We start from the raw sequence: 18922 nt of genomic DNA, 5'->3' as shown, positions 1-18922 counted from the left end.
TCACATTCTTTATTGCCCAGGCTGGCTTTGAACCATGATCTTCAAATCTCAGCCTCCTGAGTAGCTAGGATTACAGGCATCAGCCACTGCACCCAGCTAGAATTTTTTGTTTTTTAAGATTTTTTTTTGTTGGTTGTGGGGCTTGAACTCTGTGGGCCTGGGTGCTGTCCCTGAGCTCTTCAGCTCAATGCTACCTCCCTACCCCTTAAGCCACAGCACCACTTCTGGTTTTCTAGTGGTTAACTAGAGATAAAAGTCTCATGGACTCTAGTGCCCCGGCTGGCTTTGAACCTCAATCCTCTCAGATCTCAACCTCCTGAGTAGTCATGGAACGTTTTTTAAAGATCTAGGATGGTGCCAGAGACATAATGAAATCTCAAGAGGTTTACTACACAAAGCACTTTTTTTTTCTTTTTTCTTCTTGCCAGTCCTGGGGTTGGACTCAGGGCCTGAGCACTGTCCTTGGACTTTCTCAAGGCTTAGCACTCTACCACTTGAGCCTCAGCTCCACTTCCAGCTTTTTTCTATGTATGTGGTACTGAGGAATCGAACCCGGGTCTTCGTGCATGCTAGGCAAGCACTCTACCACTAGGCCAAACTCCCAGCCTCTACACAAAGCACTTCTATGGAAGAGGGAACCATAGAAGAAAAGATCAGGAAACAAATACATGGCACCAGAAAACATCCAGAATGAAAGAACAATGAAGACAAACCCAAAACTTCATTTTGGATGTATCAAATGATCTAACATATGTGAAAATGGAATCTCCATAAAGGGTATGAGGGAGAAAAAAATATTTAAAGGAATAGCCAATGACATTTCCAGTTTGGATAGGAGGAAAAATGTCCACATATTTTAGATATTCATTTCTGGCCTGTGCAGAATATGGATGGATATGGTAGAAAGACTGTGGATTGTTATAGACCTAAGCCAGGGTAACCACACTGAAACTGGCATTCCACACGAGGTTTCATTGCTTGCACATATGAATATAACCCCTTTTACCTGATATATAGTGCTGATCTAGCAAGAGCCTCTTTACTTGATACCTATTAGAACTTTCACTGTCTTACCTTAGGGATGGGTATATCAACTGTCCAGCCACAATTAAACAATTTAGAATCCATTGTCTTTCCTTTCCACAAGACATCATGCTGTTTTATGATATCAGTGGCATTCAGTGAGTGGATCAGGTGAGCAGGAAGTACCAACTACTCTAGGCTTACTGGTAAGACATTGGTATATGAAGACATGAGATATAAATCCCATAAATATACTATCTAAGACTTTCTGCTTTAATAAAATTTGTAGGGATCTAGTGGCACAGGGCACATAAGGATTTTTTTTTTTTGTAGGTCATGGGGTTTGAATTCTGGGCCTGGGCACTGTCCTTGAGCTCTTCAGCTCAAGGCTACTGTCCTACTCCTTGAGCCAAGCGCCACTTCCAGTTTTCTGGTGGTTAACCAGAGAAAAGAATCTTATGGACTTTAGTGCCTGGGCTGGCTTTGAATGGTGATCCTTAGATGTCAGCCTCCTGAGTAGCTAGGATTATAGGTGTGAGCCACCGCGCCTAGCTATAAGGACATTTTTTTAAGGGTAAAGAATAAGGTGGTACATATAACCCAACCCACTGTTCAAAAAGCAGGTACTATACCTAGTGGCCACTTTGGATTTCTGAGACAACAGAGCACTAGCCTATTTACTGAATAACTTTCAAAAGATGTTCGCTTGCTACATGTGGTAGTGCACACTGCCATCCTAGAACTCAGGAGGTCAAGGCAGGAGGATTATGAATTTGAAGCTAGCCTAGCCTATTGAGTGAGACTCAAAAAAAGGAGTGTGGGACCAGGAGTTTGGCCTAGTGGTAGAGTGCTTGCCTAGCATGCATGAAGACCCAGGTTTGATTCCTCAGTCCCACATACATAGAAAAAAGCCAGAAGTGGTGCTGTGGCTCAAGTGGTAGAGCTCTGACATTGAGAAAGCCCAAGGACAATGCTCATGCCCTGAGCTGAAGCCCAGGACTGGCAAAAAAAAAAAAAAAAAAAAAAAAAGGAGTGTGTGTGTGTGTGGGAGAGAGAGGGGCAACAACAGCAAACCAGCTGGTAATGTGGGGCATGAACAGGAGACACTGTCCTGCCATTTGGATTCCATGACTCAAACCTGATGTGCTTGGAGTGTGACACAATGCTGCAGGGTCTCTGCAGGCCCTTATACATGGTCAGAGTCCAGGCACTCAGAAGTTAGGAAAGGCCCTTATTATCCTCTGAGAATGATTGCTCTCCAGTTTGAAAATGGTTTGGGGTCTGTTAGTGAGTCTCAGTAGAAACTCAAAGCTGTGGATCATCACAATACCAAATGATCTGAGCTGCCTCTCATGAAACAGATGTTTCAAATCCAAGGAGCCATCAAGTTGGGATGCAGAACAGCACTTTACTACCAAGTAGAAGTGGTGTGCAGAAGGGGCTGGGAGCATGGCCTAGCTAGTGGTGGAGTGCTTCCCTAGCATGCATGAAGCCCTGGGTTCGATTCCTTGGTACCACAAACACAGAAAAAGGTGGAAGTGGTGCTGTGGCTCAAGTGGTAGAGCACCAACCTTGAGAAAGCCCAAGGACAGTGCTCAGCCCTGAGTACAAGCCCCAGGACTGGCAAAAAAAAAAAAAAAGTGGTGTACAGGACATAGCCAGCATGACCTTAATAGTACAAGCTGCATGAAGAGATGGCCAAAATGCCCCTTCTTCCCTTCTCCCCAGCTGCACCTGTACCCTCACACGTGGTCCCCTACAGCTAGTTGGCTGGGAAAGAAAACTCATGCCAGGTTTGTAGAAGTTGTGTGATTTGCAGGTTCCATGTGGAAATGGACTGCTGCTCCCCTCCAGTCCCTTTCTGGGGAATCTCTGAAGGATGGTGATGAAGGGGGGCCTTCCATCCAGCAGGATAAACTTCAAGCAGTGCCCCTGCTTAAAGGAAAAAGGTCAGCACTATAAGTTCATGCTGATTTATAGCCTATGGCCAAAGGTTTGGCTAGTGGTTAGGAACTTAAAAGGAACTTGGATACCAAAGTGGTGGCAAAAAATTATAGGCTGGGGAGACGCTGCTGCTGCTGCTGCTGCACGATCGCGACTGGGAGCATCTGAGTAATAGTTCATCAAGTCTACAATTAAAAATGGCCGCTAACAAAACTACATTGCAAAAAATGGGAAAGAAACAAACGGAAAGAGTAAAAAAGCTGAAGAAGCAGAGCCTGAAGAATTTGTTGTGGAAAAAGTACTGGACCGGCGTGTAGTGAATGGGAACGTAGAGTATTTCCTGAAGTGGAAGGGATTTGCAGATGCTGATAATGCTTGGGAACCTGAAGAACATTTAGATCGTCCACAATTAATGGAAGCATTTCTTAATTCTCAAAAAGCTGGTAAAGGATGGTACAAAAAGAAAATCTTTATCAGACAGCGAATCAAAGAAAAAAAGAAATACTGCTGACAAACCAAGGGGCTTTGCTAGAGGTCTAGATCCTGAACGAATCATTGGTGCCACAGACAGCAGTGGAGAATGGATGTTTCTCATGTAATGGAAAGATTCAGATGAAGCTGACTTGGTGCTGGAAAAAGAGGCAAATATGAAGTGTCCTCGGATTGTAATTGCTTTTTATGAAGAGAGACTAACTTGGCATTCTTGCCCAGAAGATGAAGCTCAATAATTGTTTGCATTGTTTCTTATATATATTTATACATATATATATATATATATAAAATCTGAGTCTTGGTTTTTGAATTAATGGTGTGAAACAACTACATTCTAATGAAAATCAAGTTTGATATGTTGGTTTTGAAAGTAGTATTGGGAGTTGTTGAGTTTATTCTCCCCCCCCCCCCTCAATAGCACTGGTTACTTTGAACAAATATAATTAAGGTTTTCTGTAGTTGCTTCCTTTATCAGAAAAGAATATTTAATACCATGGTATATGTTCCTGTATTCAGGAACAGATTTTTTTTTTATAAGGCAACTTTTTTTGGCCATTACTTAATCAGAACAACTTGTCTTTAACTGCTAGATTGAAGGACCATCCTGAATTTTTTTGTGTGTTTGTGTGTGTGTAAACAAAATACTTATATAGGTAGTTTTTTGTTTCAGAGATTTTGCTTGTTTAGAGGTGTTGGGCATCAGACCCAGAGCCTTGCATATGTAGGCAAATGATGTATCCCTGGCCCTTGTTTATTTTGTTGTTGCTTAAGACGGGGTCACTAGGCAGCTCAGGCTGGCCTTGAACTTACTAGGTAGCCAGGCTAGCCTCAACTTTAGGTCCTCTTGCCTCTGCCATAGATAGCAAATGCAATACATTTGCAAAATGTCATGAAAGGAAAAGTATCTATCAACAGCTTCCCTCACCTAGATGAGACAACTAAGATAAATTTTGATTTCCTTTCATTAAAAGTTTCTGTAGTGAGCATTCCTTTACAGAGTATTAGAATCTATATACTAAAAGCTCATAGATTATGAGCTTAGTCTCTGCTCATGGAAATGTAAAATCAATTGGTTAGAGATTTTGACTAGTTAGTACCTTTTAGCCTAAATGAGTGGACAAAATTTTTTAATTGTTGACCTATATGCTTTTTCTTTACCCTAACTCATTCCTAACATGTAGGCTCAATTTTTTTCAGTATTGGGTTACTGGTTCCACAAAAGCCAGAAAGACAACTTTGTAGTAATCAGAATGTTACCCAACTGTATATTGTTTACGTTATTGTAAATAATGGTGAACAGTGGTCAATAAATAGTTTTATATTCCTTTAAAAAAATTATAGGCTGAATTGTATCCTTGAAAAAGTCATATGTTGAAGTTCCAGTATCCCAATGTAGCTGTATTTGAAGAGGCAATTAAGTTAAAAAAGAGGTCATTATTATACATACTGCATAGTAAATTTACACATATACTACACACACATATATATATATATATTAAAGTTTAAAAGTAATCGCTTAAAAAGAAAAAGAGATCATTAAAGTCAGGCCTAATCCTACCTGACTGATAAGAAATATGGATACATAAAAGAGATACCAGTTAGATGGTAGTAATTCTTGAGTCAAACAAAAAAGCCTCAGAAGAAATGAACCTGCCAACACCTGTTTGTTGTTTTCAGAACTATGATCTTAACTGGTTTGCTAGTGTGTGGGTGGACACACATGCACGCACGTGTGTACTGGTTCTGAGTAGCTAGGATTATAGGGATAAACCACCAGTGGTGGTTCTCTTTTCTTTTGCCTCCCCCACTTCTGCCTCTGTCTTACTTCTGTGCTACTGGTATATGAACTCAAGGCTCTGCATTTACTAGGCAGGTGTGCTATCACCTAAGCTACATCTTTAAGCAGACCTATGAGTTTCAATCCATGTGTGGACTTACAGAGCCCTTAGCCAACATCATGGCATGCCACACAGCACTGCTTGTGATGAAGAAGCTCACTTCCCCACAAGTGAGGTGCACGGCAGTCTGTGCTCACCACACACTAGTGTGGACTGAAGTAGCAGGCTTGACAGGATGGTAGCACAGGCTTTGGAAGGCTCATTCCACTGCAAGTGGCTTTGAAGGACTATGTAGTGCTCCAGGACACTGTACAAAAGCTAGTCTCCAACATACGTTACTATTTCTCCCATAGCCAGGATTTATGGGTCTAGGAACTTACACTGCCATAACCTGTAATTAGTCAACAAAAAATGACAACCAAATTTATACAGGATGATTAGAGGCCTAGACTTTTTAGGATTGACGGTCACTCCGCCAGGCAAAGAACCATGCTGCGCTTCCTCCAGAGGGCCAGGGGCAAATGGCAATGGTAGTGCTCTTCTCATGCCGTACTTGGTGGGCAGCTAGCACATTGCAGTCCCTTGGGGAGATACAGCCAAGGACAGAGGTCTCTTGGGCTGGTTGTATTCCCACACATAGTTCTACTCCTAGCCTAGGCACTTTGACTCCTAGGTCTCTCCAGAGGTGGCCTTATCAAAGGAGGAAGGGGAAACCTTAAGAAGACTTTTTCCCTACTCCCAGTTCACCTTCCCCCTAGGGTCTATACAACTGCAGCAACCTCTTTTCCCAAGGTCCCTCACCAGTGTGATCCTGCCCCCCTCCACTCATGTACTAATCTACCAGATCCTCCTCCTGAGAGAAGAATGGAATAGAAAAGAGTTGGTGTGAGCTGGGCGCAGGTGGCTCATGCCTGTAATCCTAGCTATTCAGAAGGCTGAGATCTGAGGATAATGGTTCAAAGCCAGCCCAGGCAGAAAATACCATGAGAATCTTATCTCAAATTAGCCACCAGAAAACCAGAAGTGGCACTGTGGCTCAAGGAGTAGAGCGTGCTAGCCTTGAGCTGGAGAGGGACAGCGCCCAGGCCCAGAGTTCAAGTCCCATGACTGATAGGAAAAAAAAAGTATGGAAGTAAGTGGACGGAGATTTCACTGTTATTTTCATTTGACTTTTTGCTTTAATCAGCTATTCTGACATTTTATAGCTCAGCCTTCTATCAACTGACCTCTAGATAGACATAAGCATCGCCATGGTTACACTGCACTACTTCCCATTGTTATGAATGTCTGTAGGTAATTGGCCAAATACTTGTATTTTCTTTAAAAGAGCTCTTATTTCCTAATGTAAGATATATCAATAATAGCTTACTCTATTATAGCATTCACATACTACTGGAGATGACTGGTGGGGTTTTGGTTGTATGCAGGACAGTTGGATTGTTAGGTAAGCAAGATAGAGTACTAGCCTTTAGAAGCTCAAGGACAGTGCCCAGGCCCCGAGTTAAAGCTTTAGGACTAGCAAAAAAAAAAAAAGGAAAGAAAAGAAGTAATGTCATAAAGGATCAACTCTACAACATTGCTAACACTTACCCAAGGGCTCCACCAATTGGTCCACCAATCCCATTTTCTTTGCTCTATCTGCACGAATGTTCCTGCCAGTCAACATCATGTCAAAAGCAGCAGGTATTCCCACCTAATATATAATTAGGGTAAAGAATACGGCCAAAAAGTAAGGATCACAGTTAGAGTTTTAATACCCAGATTGAATTTAAAAGAACAGATAGAGACATTTTTGTTTCAATCTCCCTGAATTACTGTATAGAAGAAGTTCTATCTTACAGAATTAATAAGGTGGGAATTAATCTCATGTTAATTAATATTGAGCACTGTATCATTCTAAACTTGTTGTTCTATTATTTACAAAATAATTAGTGGAGACTAAGCATTTTGATAGTCTTTAGAAGTTTAGGTTCAAGGGGCCGGGAGTTTGGCCTAGTGGTTAAAGTGCTTGCCTAGCATGCATGAAGACCTGAGTTCGATTCCTCGGTACCACATACATAGAAAAAAGCCAGAAGTGGTGCTGAGGCTCAAGTGGTAGAGCTCTAGCCTTGAGAAAGTCCAAGGACAGTGCTCAGGCCCTGAGCTCAAGCCCAGGACTGGTGCAAAAAAAAAAAAAAAAGTTTAGGTTCAACAAAAATGGACCTTAGTTTATGAAGTATATACTAGAAAAATAACTTCCAGCAATATTGAACTTCCAATGAAAGCTAAAAAATAAACAGCATGTATTTTCAATACACATATATGCTTATTCTTGCTAAAAGAAATCTTTTTGTCACTTGTATGAGGAAATGTATACTATTTATTACTAAAGGAGAGTAAATCTTCCTGTGTGTGTGTGTGTGTGTGTGTGTGTGTGTGTGTGCGTGTGTGTGTGTGATGTATACTAGTCATCTTCCTGCAGAATATTTCTTCTGAGTCTTGACTTCACGGCCAGAAGCTATGATCACTAAATGCGATCCTAACATTTGGTGTCAAAATCACTCTGCAGTTTCCAAGTCCAACTCTCCTTTTCCCCGTATGAATCTGAAAGTCAGAAGCTTTTGTTGCTTCTGTAGAGTACAACAAGGAGGTGGTCCAAAGCAGGCAATGAAAGAAGAGGTCTGCCTCTTATTTAAGATGAACTATGAGCTTTTAATATTGAACCGTATAGAAAATAAACTAAAAGCTCTAGAAAATCAAGACATATATATTACATTATACTTTTTTGGAGACTAAAAAGGGACCCTGATCAGAAATTTTGTGAAACTGAAAAATAATTAAATACCAGAAATAAAAAGTTGTAATTGATTGCACATGCTCACAATCTATTTGTTTTCCCAACTTTATAATGGATGTGTCTAGTAGTTGATTTGCACAAGATGAAACACATTTAAAAAGACATTTACGTATTTAGGGTCTAGGTTCACAGGGTTGGGTGAACTTAACTCACCATTCTGGGGAGCCTTTGGGTTCCTCCTGCTCCTGGTAAGATGCCCAGCAAGACTTCAGGAACACCTAGTACCGTTTTTCTGTCTTTTGTTGCTATTCTGTACTGGCAAGCAATGGCAAGCTTCAAACAAATGAAAGAGAATTGGAATGTTAGAAAATGTAACTTTAGGGGTTAGGCGCATAGCCTAATGTAGAGTGCTCGTCTTGCATACATGAAGCCCTGGGTTCGATTCCTCAGCACCACATACACAGAAAAAGCCAGAAGTGGCGCTGTAGCTCAAGTGGCAGAGCGCTAGCCTTCAGCAAAAAGTATCCAAGGACAGAGCTCAAACCCTGAGTTCAAGCTTCAGGACTGGAAAAAAGAAAAAAAAAAAAAAAAAAGAAGGAAAGAAAAAAGAAAATGTAACTGTAAGCCAGGCCTCAAAGGCTCATGCCTAGAGTCCTAGCTACAAGAGATCTGAGGATCAAGGTTGCAAGTCAAAGTCAGCCTGGGCAGGAAAGCCTATGAAACTCTAATTTTCAACTAATCAGTAAAAAGCCACAGTAGAACTGTGGTTCAAACTGGCAAAGTGCTAGCCTTAAGCAAAAAATTTCAGGGGCAGTGCCCAAGCCCTGAGTTCAAGACTCAGAACTGGCACAAAGAAGAAAGAAAGAATATGTAACTTCATCACATCTTAGGACCTGTGAGAACATATGAAGATTATTTATAAAACAGGAAAGTATCCAAAACATATACTGAAATTCCTTAGACTGGCATTTGATATTTTTTATAGTTTACATTTCAACCTTTTAAAAAATTTCCCCTCATCTATTAAACTTTTTGGAGTGCCAGTATCCTTAAAAATCTGTTGTATAGAAGTTTTTGATAGAAGAATGAAAGCCAGTTGTAGGACTAGAGTCTTGTAATCCTAGTTATGTGGAATGCTGAAACAAGAGAATAGCATGAGCCTTTGATTTCAAGAACATTTGGAGAAACATACTAATACTCTCATCACATAAAACAAAAATACAACAAAACTATCATAATTTTAAGATAGGTAAAGTGGTGAATGCCTAACTACTTGGAAGGCTGAAGCAGGAAGATTGTAAATTAAAGCCTAGCCTAGGGGCTGGAGTTTGGCCTAGTAGTAGAGTGCTTGTTTAGCAAGCACAAAGACCCGTGTTTAATTCCTAGGTATTACATTCATAGAAAAAACTGGAAGTGGTGCTGTGGCTCAGGTTGTAGAGCTCTAGCTTTCAGCAAGCCCAAGGACAGTGCTCAGACTCTGAGCTCAAGGTTGTAACTGGCAAAAAAAAAAAAAAAAGAAGCTTAGCCTATGCAACATATCAACATCAAGACTTTGTTTCAGAAAAAACAACAACAAACAAACCACCACCACACACACTTATGGATCCCAGGTTAAGAAGTTCTGCATCTTCTAGTAGAGACAATCCTTGTTTTTCTGTTAGCCATAGAGTTTGAACTCCGGGTCTGGGCAATGGCCCTGAGCTCTTTGCTTAAGGCTAGGGCTCTACCACTTTGAGCCACAGTGCTACTTCTGGTTTTCTAGTGGTTAACTGAAGATAAAAATCTCACAGACTTTCCAGCCCAGGCTGGCTCCTAACTGTGATCAGATCTGATCTGATCCTCCTGAGTAACAAGGAAAAACCATTTAAAACACATATGTTACATTTTGTGAGCTCCAATCAAATGTAAGAACATGTGAGGACTGCACTTCTCAATCGTTTAGAACTGAAATGACCTGAACTGAAACGACCTTACAGATTCAGTTCCATCTTGGTTCATTTGCTCTGTACCACACAAAGTAAGAATAAAAGCTTGATAGCGGAGAGGAAAACTTGAGTGCTGAGAAGGCATTTGTACCTCCAGTCCTCCTCCCAAGCAGGACCCATTGATGGCAGCCACGATAGGTTTTGAGGACTTTTCAAGTTTCTCAAACATTTTCTGTCCTGCCTGTGATATCCGTGTTGCTTCCTGAGGGGTCTTACAAGCGGCTAACATGCTGTAGCAGCCAAAAAGCAAAGAAGAGAAAAGGCCAGATGAAATCAGTGTACTTTGTTTATTGCTTTACCATACACTTAACCATGATATAACAATATTTGGAAGCAAATCTTATGTATACATAAAACAAAACAAAACATGCTATACAATATATTTTTGTTCTATAACAAATTAGACTACAAAATTCTATATATAATATCAGCTACATATTTTTACTAGCAAATAGCAGTCAGATTTAATAGTAATCAAAATGATAGGGGAAAAAATAACCAATTTGTTCAAAAGCATCTAAAATGTTTAAACAAGCCAGGCCCTGGTGGTTCACGCCTATAATCCTAGCTACTAAGGAAGCTGAGATCTGAAGATCTGAGGATTCAAAGCTAGCCTGGGGAGGAAAGTTCATGAGACTCTAATCTCCAATTAAGAGCCCAAAAAGCCAGAAGTGGAACTGTTACTGAGTGGTAGAGTTCTAGTCTTATGCAGAAAAAGCTCAGGGACAGTCCCCAGGCCCAGAGTTCAAGTCCCATGACCGACCAAAAAAAAAAAAAAAGAATTTTTTGAAAAACTATGAATTTAACTAACAATGAGATGCCTATTTTATTTTTTAACTCATCAAATCATCAAACACATAAAAGTTGGGAAGTATGTGACAACAAGTAATTTGGAAATGAGAATAACAATTAGTATAGCTGCTATGGAGAACAATTTGGCAGCATTTAACAAAATTGAAAATAACACATACGATCATGTCATACATGTATCCTAAGCACATATGCTAAAGAAATTCAGAGCATAGCCTAGTGGTAGAGTGCTTGCCTAGCATGCATGAAGCCCTGGGTTCTATTCCTCAGTACGATATACTCAGAAAAAGCTGAAAGTGGTACTGTGGCTCAAGTGGCAGGGAGCTAGCCTTCAGCAAAATGTGTCCAAGGACAGTGCCCAGGCCCTGAGTTCAAGCCCCAGAACTGGGAAATTAGTTAATTAATTAAGAAATCCATACCATCTTGTTCATAAGGAAATGTGAGCAAGCATGTTCAGTACCATGCAGTTTAAAATTGTGAAGAATTTGAAATAAGCTAATGTCAGAAGGGAAATGGATAGGTAATATGACAAAATGATTAGATTCACAATGTGTGAGACCCAAAAAACATGTTAACTTGAAAAAAAAAAGTTGTGGAATATTTTATGCTTAAAGCTGGACACTGGTTGTTTCATCTTGCAATCGTAGCTACTCAGGAGGTGGAAAATCTGAGGCTCACAGTTTGAGGCCAGCCTGGGCAGGAAAGTCTGTCGACTCTTATCTTCAATTAATCACCAAAAATACCAGAAAAAGAGCTGTGGTTCAAGTGCTAAAGCTCTAGTCTTCAGCTATTAAGAAAACCTCAGAGACAACGCCTAGACACTGAATTCAAGCCCCGGGAAAATAACTAATACAGTTTAAATAAATGACTATGTATATACTATACATATAAAATCATTGCATTACTTTTTTAATAAGTTTGCATTAGTTATATGGGAGGGGGGGTTTACTGTTACATTTTCACACATTAATAATATAGTCTAGCTAATCTCATCCTTCTCATCCTTTTATTTTGTGTGCATATCTTCCTTCGTGTGTGTGTATGTGTATGTGTTTGAATATAAGACTTGAGTGCTGTCCTTTAGGGTTTTTTTTTGTTGTTGTTTTTTTTTCCCCCCTGGCTCTGGGTTTGGGCACTGTCCCTGAGCTCTTCAGCTCAAGGCTAGCACTCTACCACTTGAGCCACAGTGCCACTTCCGGTTTTCTGGTGGTTAATTGGAGATAAGAGTCTCATGGAGGGCCGGGAGTTTGGCCTAGTGGTTAAAGTGCTTGCCTGGCATGAATAAAGACCCGGGTTCGATTCCTCGGTACCACATACATAGAAAAAAGCCCGAAGTGGTGCTGAGGCTCAAGTGGTAGAGCTCTAGCCTTGAGAAAGTCCAAGGACAGTGCTCAGGCCCTGCGCTCAAGCCCAGGACTGGCAAAAAATAAATAAATAAATAAATAAAGAGTCTCATGGAACTTTGTGCCCAAGTAGCTAGGATTATAGCAATTAGCCACCAGCACCTGGCTGCCCCTTAGTTTTTTTGTTCAAGGCTGCTATTCTACCACCTGAAAAATAACCTCCTTTTCCTACTTTGTGTGTGTGTGTGTGTGTGTGTGTGTGTGTGTGTGTGTGTGTGTGTGTGTGTGTGTGTGTGTGTGTGTGTATGCTGCTTCTGACGTTTGAACTCAGGGCCTAAATGTCCCTGAGCTTTTTTGCTCAAGGCTAGCACTCTACCACTTGAGCTCTGCTTCCAGCTATTTGTTGATTCATTGGCGATAGTGTGTCATAGGCTTTTCTGAGTAGTTAGAATTACAAGCATGAGCCACCGTACCCAGCTCCAAAAATTCCTTTTAACAATTGTTTGAAAGTTCCTTAAGGAATGGCTATATTTACCATGATTCTTATTTCATCAGCTTTATTCTATCTACAACACCAAAACACTTCAAAAAAAATTTTTTTTTTGCCAGTGCTGGGCTTGGGCTCAGGGCCTAAGCACTGTCCTTGGGTTTTCTTAAGGCTAGAGCTCTACCACTTGAGCCATAGCACCACTTCTGACTTTTTTCTATGTATGCGGTACCGAAGAATCGAACTCGGTCTTTGTGCATGCTAGGCAAGCCCTCTACCACTAGGCCAAACTCTCGGTCCCTAATTTCTAAAAATTTTCTACCTCTGCCTTTTGGGTTTGATCCTGCAAATCATCTCACCTGAAGAAGGTAAGAAGGGGCAGAATGCAGAAAAACTGAAATAACTGATTAATGTAAATAAACATCTTGAATTAAATCAATCTGAAAGCCAGTGGCACTCACTTACAAAAGGATACCATGCAATGATTTACAATCAAGAAATGCCATGTCCTGAAAACAGAAAACTAATGTTTTTGTCATTGTTTTTGTAGTTTATCCTTGTTGTCTAATTTTTTTTTAAAAAGAAACAAATTTTATTGTCATATTTAATCTTTCCTTTTTTATTGTAATTAATTAAAGGGTTATATGATATTTGCCAGATAGAAGGTACATTAATTCACATATATTGATACCTTTTCACATGTCTTGGTCCCCATTACCCTCCCCTCTACCCCCACCACCCCCATCTTGGTTTTCCCCCCTTCCCTATCCTAATTTTATTTTTCATTCATTTATTTAGAATTTTTAAGACAGCATCTTTCTTTGTGCCAGCCCACCTGCTGGCAGATGGATAGCAAAGAAAGTCGAAACTAACTTTTGAAGACAAACTTTGAGAGAGCTGACTTCTACTTCTTTTCAAAGGAGTAGTGGCTAGGCCTAAGAAGCACATTCTCAGTCAAGATATAAGACCATCTTATGATTCCTAAAACTTACTTAATGTCAGCACCTGCAACAAAGCAGCCTGGCTTTGATGACATGAGGACAGCACTTCTGATTTGGTCATTACTCCAGATTTCATTCATTACTTCTTGGAATTCTGATTGTACTTCTTGATTCAGTGTATTTACCTGCATGGGGGAAAGGGATAGATAAATCTAGAGGTTGAAAGTGAAATCAAATGTACATTATCAACATCAAATGCTATTCTGATTATGGGAATGATGTTGATCTAGCAGACATACACTAGAAGAAAGAAAAGGCAAGAAAAAATAAACAAGAACAACAACAAAACCCCAAATCTAGTGATTTTCTGGTCAGGTAGCTTTGGCCAACTTTTATTACTGCCTTCTTTTTAAAAAATAGGTTTGGTAACATGCACTTGGGATCCGAAGTATTTGGGATATGAAAGCAAGAAGACAGTAAACTCAAGCTCAGGTTGGACTACATAAAACCCCAAAGTGTCTATTCAACAAGGAAATTCAAGTCACATTCCTCAGAGTTTGCATCATATATAGGGTATAAGTAAGTCTACAATCAGTGACATGGGAAAAAAAAAAAAAACCCAGAAAACAACATAATGAAGCCAGGCACTTGTGGCTCAGACCTGTAATCCTAGCTACTCAGGAGGCTGAGATCTGATGACTGTGGTTCAAAGCCAGTCTGGGAAGGAAAGGCCATGATACTCTTATCTCCAATTAGCCATCAGAAAACTAGAAGTAGAGCTCTGGCTCAAGAGGTTGAGTGCTAGCAAGAGCAAAAAAGCTCAGGGACAGCATCCAGGCCTTGAGTTCAAGCCCCAAAATAATAATAAAAAAAAAAAAAAACCTAAAACTAAAACCAAAAAAAAAAAAAGGGAAAAAAGAAATTAAAATTAGAAACCTAGTCTGACTTTCACTTGATGAATAATCGAAACTGGTTATCTCTGTGTTTGGGCTAGGTATGATGATTCTTTTCCTCATTATAGTTTTTCATAGCATTGAAACTTCTTGGGCTGGGAATGTGGTTTAGTGGTAGTGTGCTTGCCTAGCATGCATGACACCCTTGAGTTCTATTCCTTAGTACCACATACACAGAAAAAGCTGGAATCAAGTGATAGAGTGCTAGCCTTGGACAAAAAGAAGCTCAGGGACAGCGGCCAGGCCCTGGGTTTATTAAGCCCCAGGACTAGCAAAAAACAAAACAAAACAAAAACTTCTCTTTGTTCCAATGGCACGCATCATTTTTACTTGAGGTTAATGTGAAAAAGCATATTAACTTGATTCATTGGATACTAGATGCTAAGATGTACCCTGGGGATGGGAATAACTTTTCTGGCCATTAAGCTGTGATTAATTGTCAGCTGTTTTCATCTAGGTACTGTTTATGTCAACCAACTCTGAGTCTCAATTTAAAAAAAAATAAAAAAGTTTATGCAAGGAGACGGTGGCTCACGCCTGTAATCCTAGCTACTCAGAAAGCTGAGATCTGAAGATTGAGGTTCAAAGCCACCGGGTACTACTAAAGTCTGTGAGACTTTATCTCCCACTAACCACTAGAAAAGTGGAAGAGGCGCAGTGCCTCAAGGGGTAGAGTGATAGCCTCAGGGACAGCACCAAGGCCCAGAGTTCAAGCCCCACAACCAACAAAAATAAATTAATAAAGTTTATACTTAGTTTTTATCTAATAAATCACCACCTTAATTTACATTGTAACAGGATAGTCTTTTTAATTTGTGATATTAATCTGACACAGTCAATATAAAGGAATTCTTACACAATTCTTACTTTGCTTCAGAAAAATGCTTTCACTGGGCAATCTGTCAAACTATTCTATCAAAATAATAAATTCATGTTATAGGATTACCATCACATGGTTGGGTTTCTTTCTCATTCAGGACTGAAGTCATAAATATTATAGAAATAAGCTGCACAAACTTAAGTTAGGTACCTTTGAATTGGGTGAGTTAATCCGAATAACTGCCACATCCCCTTTGATTCCATAATTAACATGGGTTCTGGCTAAAAAGGAAGGAAATTTATTTATTAAAAAAAGTTTATTATGAAATCAATCTAAGAAGCAATGTCAGATTATCAACAAGAAAGAAACTTACTTAGCAAAGCAGAAGACCCTGTAAAATTACGGCAAATGCAACCTATACGAAAAGAGAATGCCAAAATTAATTGTCTTGTAAAACAGAAGTTTTGTAATATCTGTTAGACATAGCACAGGTGAAATTTACAGTAAGTTCCCAAATGAAAATATTGTGCTTTAGAACATTATTGTCACTTTTCCTACATATTTCCCAATTTAATGATCAGTCATATGATTACTCGGATATTAAACAAGGTAGGTAGAGGAATGGTCCCCTAAAGATAGGACCTGTGAATACGTTAGGCCACAGAGTAAAAGACTAATGTTGCAAATGAAATTAAGGCTGTAATCAGTTGACCTTATTAGAGGAAGAGTATCATGGATTATCCAAGTGGGCTCAATGTAATAACAAGAGGGGCAAAAAGAGGCAAAAGGAATCAGAGAATTAGAGGAATAACCTGGCCCAAGCTGCTGAAGACAGAAGTAAATGAGCAACAAGTCAAGAAGATGGACAGCCTCTAAAAGTTAGAAAAAGTTAAGACAATGCATTTTCCCTTAGACATCTAAAGTGAACACAGCTACATATATCTCGGATGTTAGCTTACTGAGACAAAACATATTTTGGATTTCTATCCTCTGTCACAAGTTAAATATTTGTTTCAAACCCTAAATTTATAGTCATTTGTTATAGCAATAATAGGAAACTAGTACAGTCAACAGTAAGTAATCTATAATAATACTTCCCAATATGTCCCAAATATGTTTTCCAAACACATCTCCTGTGTTTTTCTGGAAGGATGGATTTCTGGAATTATACAAGGGATCTCAGTGGGTACTATAAATAAAACATAATACTTTTTTCTATTTTAATTATTTCTAACTAAAAAAACATCTATCCTGTACCCCATAAGCATATTTCTATTCTCTGGATGTTAAAACCTTTCTCCTTTCTCCTAATTATTTTACTAGTTTACTCCATCATGACAATATAAAGATCAGCAGAGGGCTGGGACCTAACACAAGGACAAACTGCCGGCCTAGCATACTTGAGGCTCTTGCTTTGATCCCCAGCAATACAAAGGAAAAAGAAGGGGGGAACCTAGAGACCAACTCAATATGACCACAACTACTTTGCTCATCAGGTGACGTTGGAGAGCATTCTAACCCATTACTGAGGTTGAAAGACAGCCAGGCAGACCAATATGAGACTCTTATCTCCATTTGACCAAAAGGTCAAGTGGTAAAGCACCAATCTATGTGAAAAAAAAAGCTAAGAAACTGCATGAAGCTCTGAGTTAAACCTTCTTATCAACATACATATACACACAAACACATGTGAATTTATAAAGTGGAAATTCTAGTGGAAAGGAAATGATGGGGCATATATTGTGTGTGTATGTACTGGTCTCAGGGCTGGGGTGCTGTCCCTGATTTTTTGTGCTAAAGCCTAGTGCTCTACCACTTGAACCCCAGCTCCATATCTGGCTTTTTTTTTTCCAGGTGGGTCATGGGGCTTGAACTCGCCTGGGTGCTGTTCCTGAGCTCTTCAGCTCAAGGCTACCACCCTACCCTTGAGCCAAGCCCCACTTCCCTCTTCTAGAGGTTAACTGGAGATAAGAGGCTCAGGTACTTTTATGCCTGGGCTGGCTTTGAACCTTGATTCTCAAATATCATCTTCCTGAGTAGCTAGGATTACAGGTGTAAGCATGTCTGGCTTTTTAGTGATTAATTGGAGTTCAAAGTCACATGGACTTTCCTGCTTTGACTGGCTTTGAACATCAGTCCTCAGATCTCAACTTTCTGAGTAGCTAGGATTACAGATGTGAGCTACTGGCATTCAATAGGGCATATACTTTTAACTAGATCAGGATAAAGTATATTATAGTGGGAATAGAGTGAAAATAAATGTTAGGAAGGATGAGTTAGATAAGAAAAATAAATATGTTAAATGCTTAAGGAAAAAAAGAAGAGCAAACATGGATTGTAATTTTATTTGTTGTGAGACAGAGCATCTCATGTAGCTGAGGCTGTGCCTTAAACTTGACCCTCCAATCCCTCAGCCTCTGAGTTTGGGAGCCTCCGTTGAGATTACTTGCCAGGTGCTGCAAGCACAGTCATGTGCCACTATACCTGGCTGGGTTACATTAAGTACTTGCTACTTAAAGATTGATGTTCATTAGTCTATACTAGTTTTAGCATTGTAGTCAGTTTAACTCATGCCTATTAGCCTATCTTTGCTTTAAATACACCCACACATACCTAGACAAAGCCTCTTCTGAATCAACAGAGATAAAAAGAGACAGAAATCAGTAACTGTGCAAACATAAAATAACTCCAAACCACAGTCAACTAGATCAAGTCAAAGTACAAGGTAACTTTGCTTTTGGAATCCATCTTTAGCAGTGCTTCACCAGAGAGCTTATTCTCCAGTGGCAGCGTGAACTTTAGCCTACATATATACTATGCCAGCAAGAGAAACCTTTGTCCTACTTTCCAATCATCTTCATACTCAAGAGGTTATCTATAAAGCCACAGTCGGTGCAAAGAGCTGGGTTATGTCAACACACATTTCAAATTTGAAAATGTTATTTTGATTGAAGCAATAAACAGTTTTTCTCAAAAGTGAACCTGGGAGAAGGGATGGGATTAGGAAGTGAATAGTCAAATTAAAAAATACTACATCACCACCGAAGTATTTGCCTTTAATTTATTTCCTGAGAAGTTACTGCGCCACTTCCTAGGCGAGGACATTATATTTAGGAGGAATGGGAATAGAGAGATACTATGGTCAAGCTGTGATATTTACTTATTTGGCAGTAGTAAGGATTGATCTGGAATTTGCTAAATAGATACATTATAACATTTGATTTTAATCTTGTTTTCATTATTAGCTGGGTACTGGTAATAATGGTACTGGTACTAGCTACAGCTTATACCTGTAATCCTCGCTAAGGTCTGAGGATCATGACTCAAAGCCAGCCTGGACAGGAAAGCTACATGCTACACCCTATTCTAGAGTGCAGCTTAGCAGTTTGGTTCTCCCAAATAAATTCTTTTCTGCCTGAACCACATTGTGGTCTCTTTTCGGTAAACCTTACATCTGTCCCCAGGCTTCAGCTAAAGCCCCATAGCCAACAAAAATAAATACATTTTTCA

The 18922-nt window shown here is 39.7% G+C and overlaps 1 protein-coding gene across 1 annotated transcript in view; it reads right to left on the bottom strand.

The window, feature by feature from the left end:
• Hadha (hydroxyacyl-CoA dehydrogenase trifunctional multienzyme complex subunit alpha) overlaps positions 1-18922 on the bottom strand; it is a 38042-nt gene that overhangs the window by 16308 nt on the left and 2812 nt on the right. The window contains exons 2-7 of the mRNA XM_090337337.1: positions 15786-15827; positions 15623-15693; positions 13691-13824; positions 10150-10288; positions 8287-8406; positions 6888-6990 (exon numbers count right to left, since the gene is read on the bottom strand). Coding sequence (XP_090193463.1) covers positions 6888-6990; positions 8287-8406; positions 10150-10288; positions 13691-13824; positions 15623-15693; positions 15786-15827 — 609 coding nt within the window. The remainder of the gene's footprint in view (positions 1-6887; positions 6991-8286; positions 8407-10149; positions 10289-13690; positions 13825-15622; positions 15694-15785; positions 15828-18922) is intronic.

Source organism: Megascapheus bottae, chromosome 7 (assembly GCF_031878675.1).
Source record: "Megascapheus bottae isolate mThoBot1 chromosome 7, mThoBot2.hap1, whole genome shotgun sequence".
Taxonomy (NCBI): Eukaryota; Metazoa; Chordata; class Mammalia; order Rodentia; family Geomyidae; genus Megascapheus; species Megascapheus bottae.
Note: the sequence above shows the minus strand (reverse complement) of the source record. Positions and strands in the feature narration are given on the sequence as shown.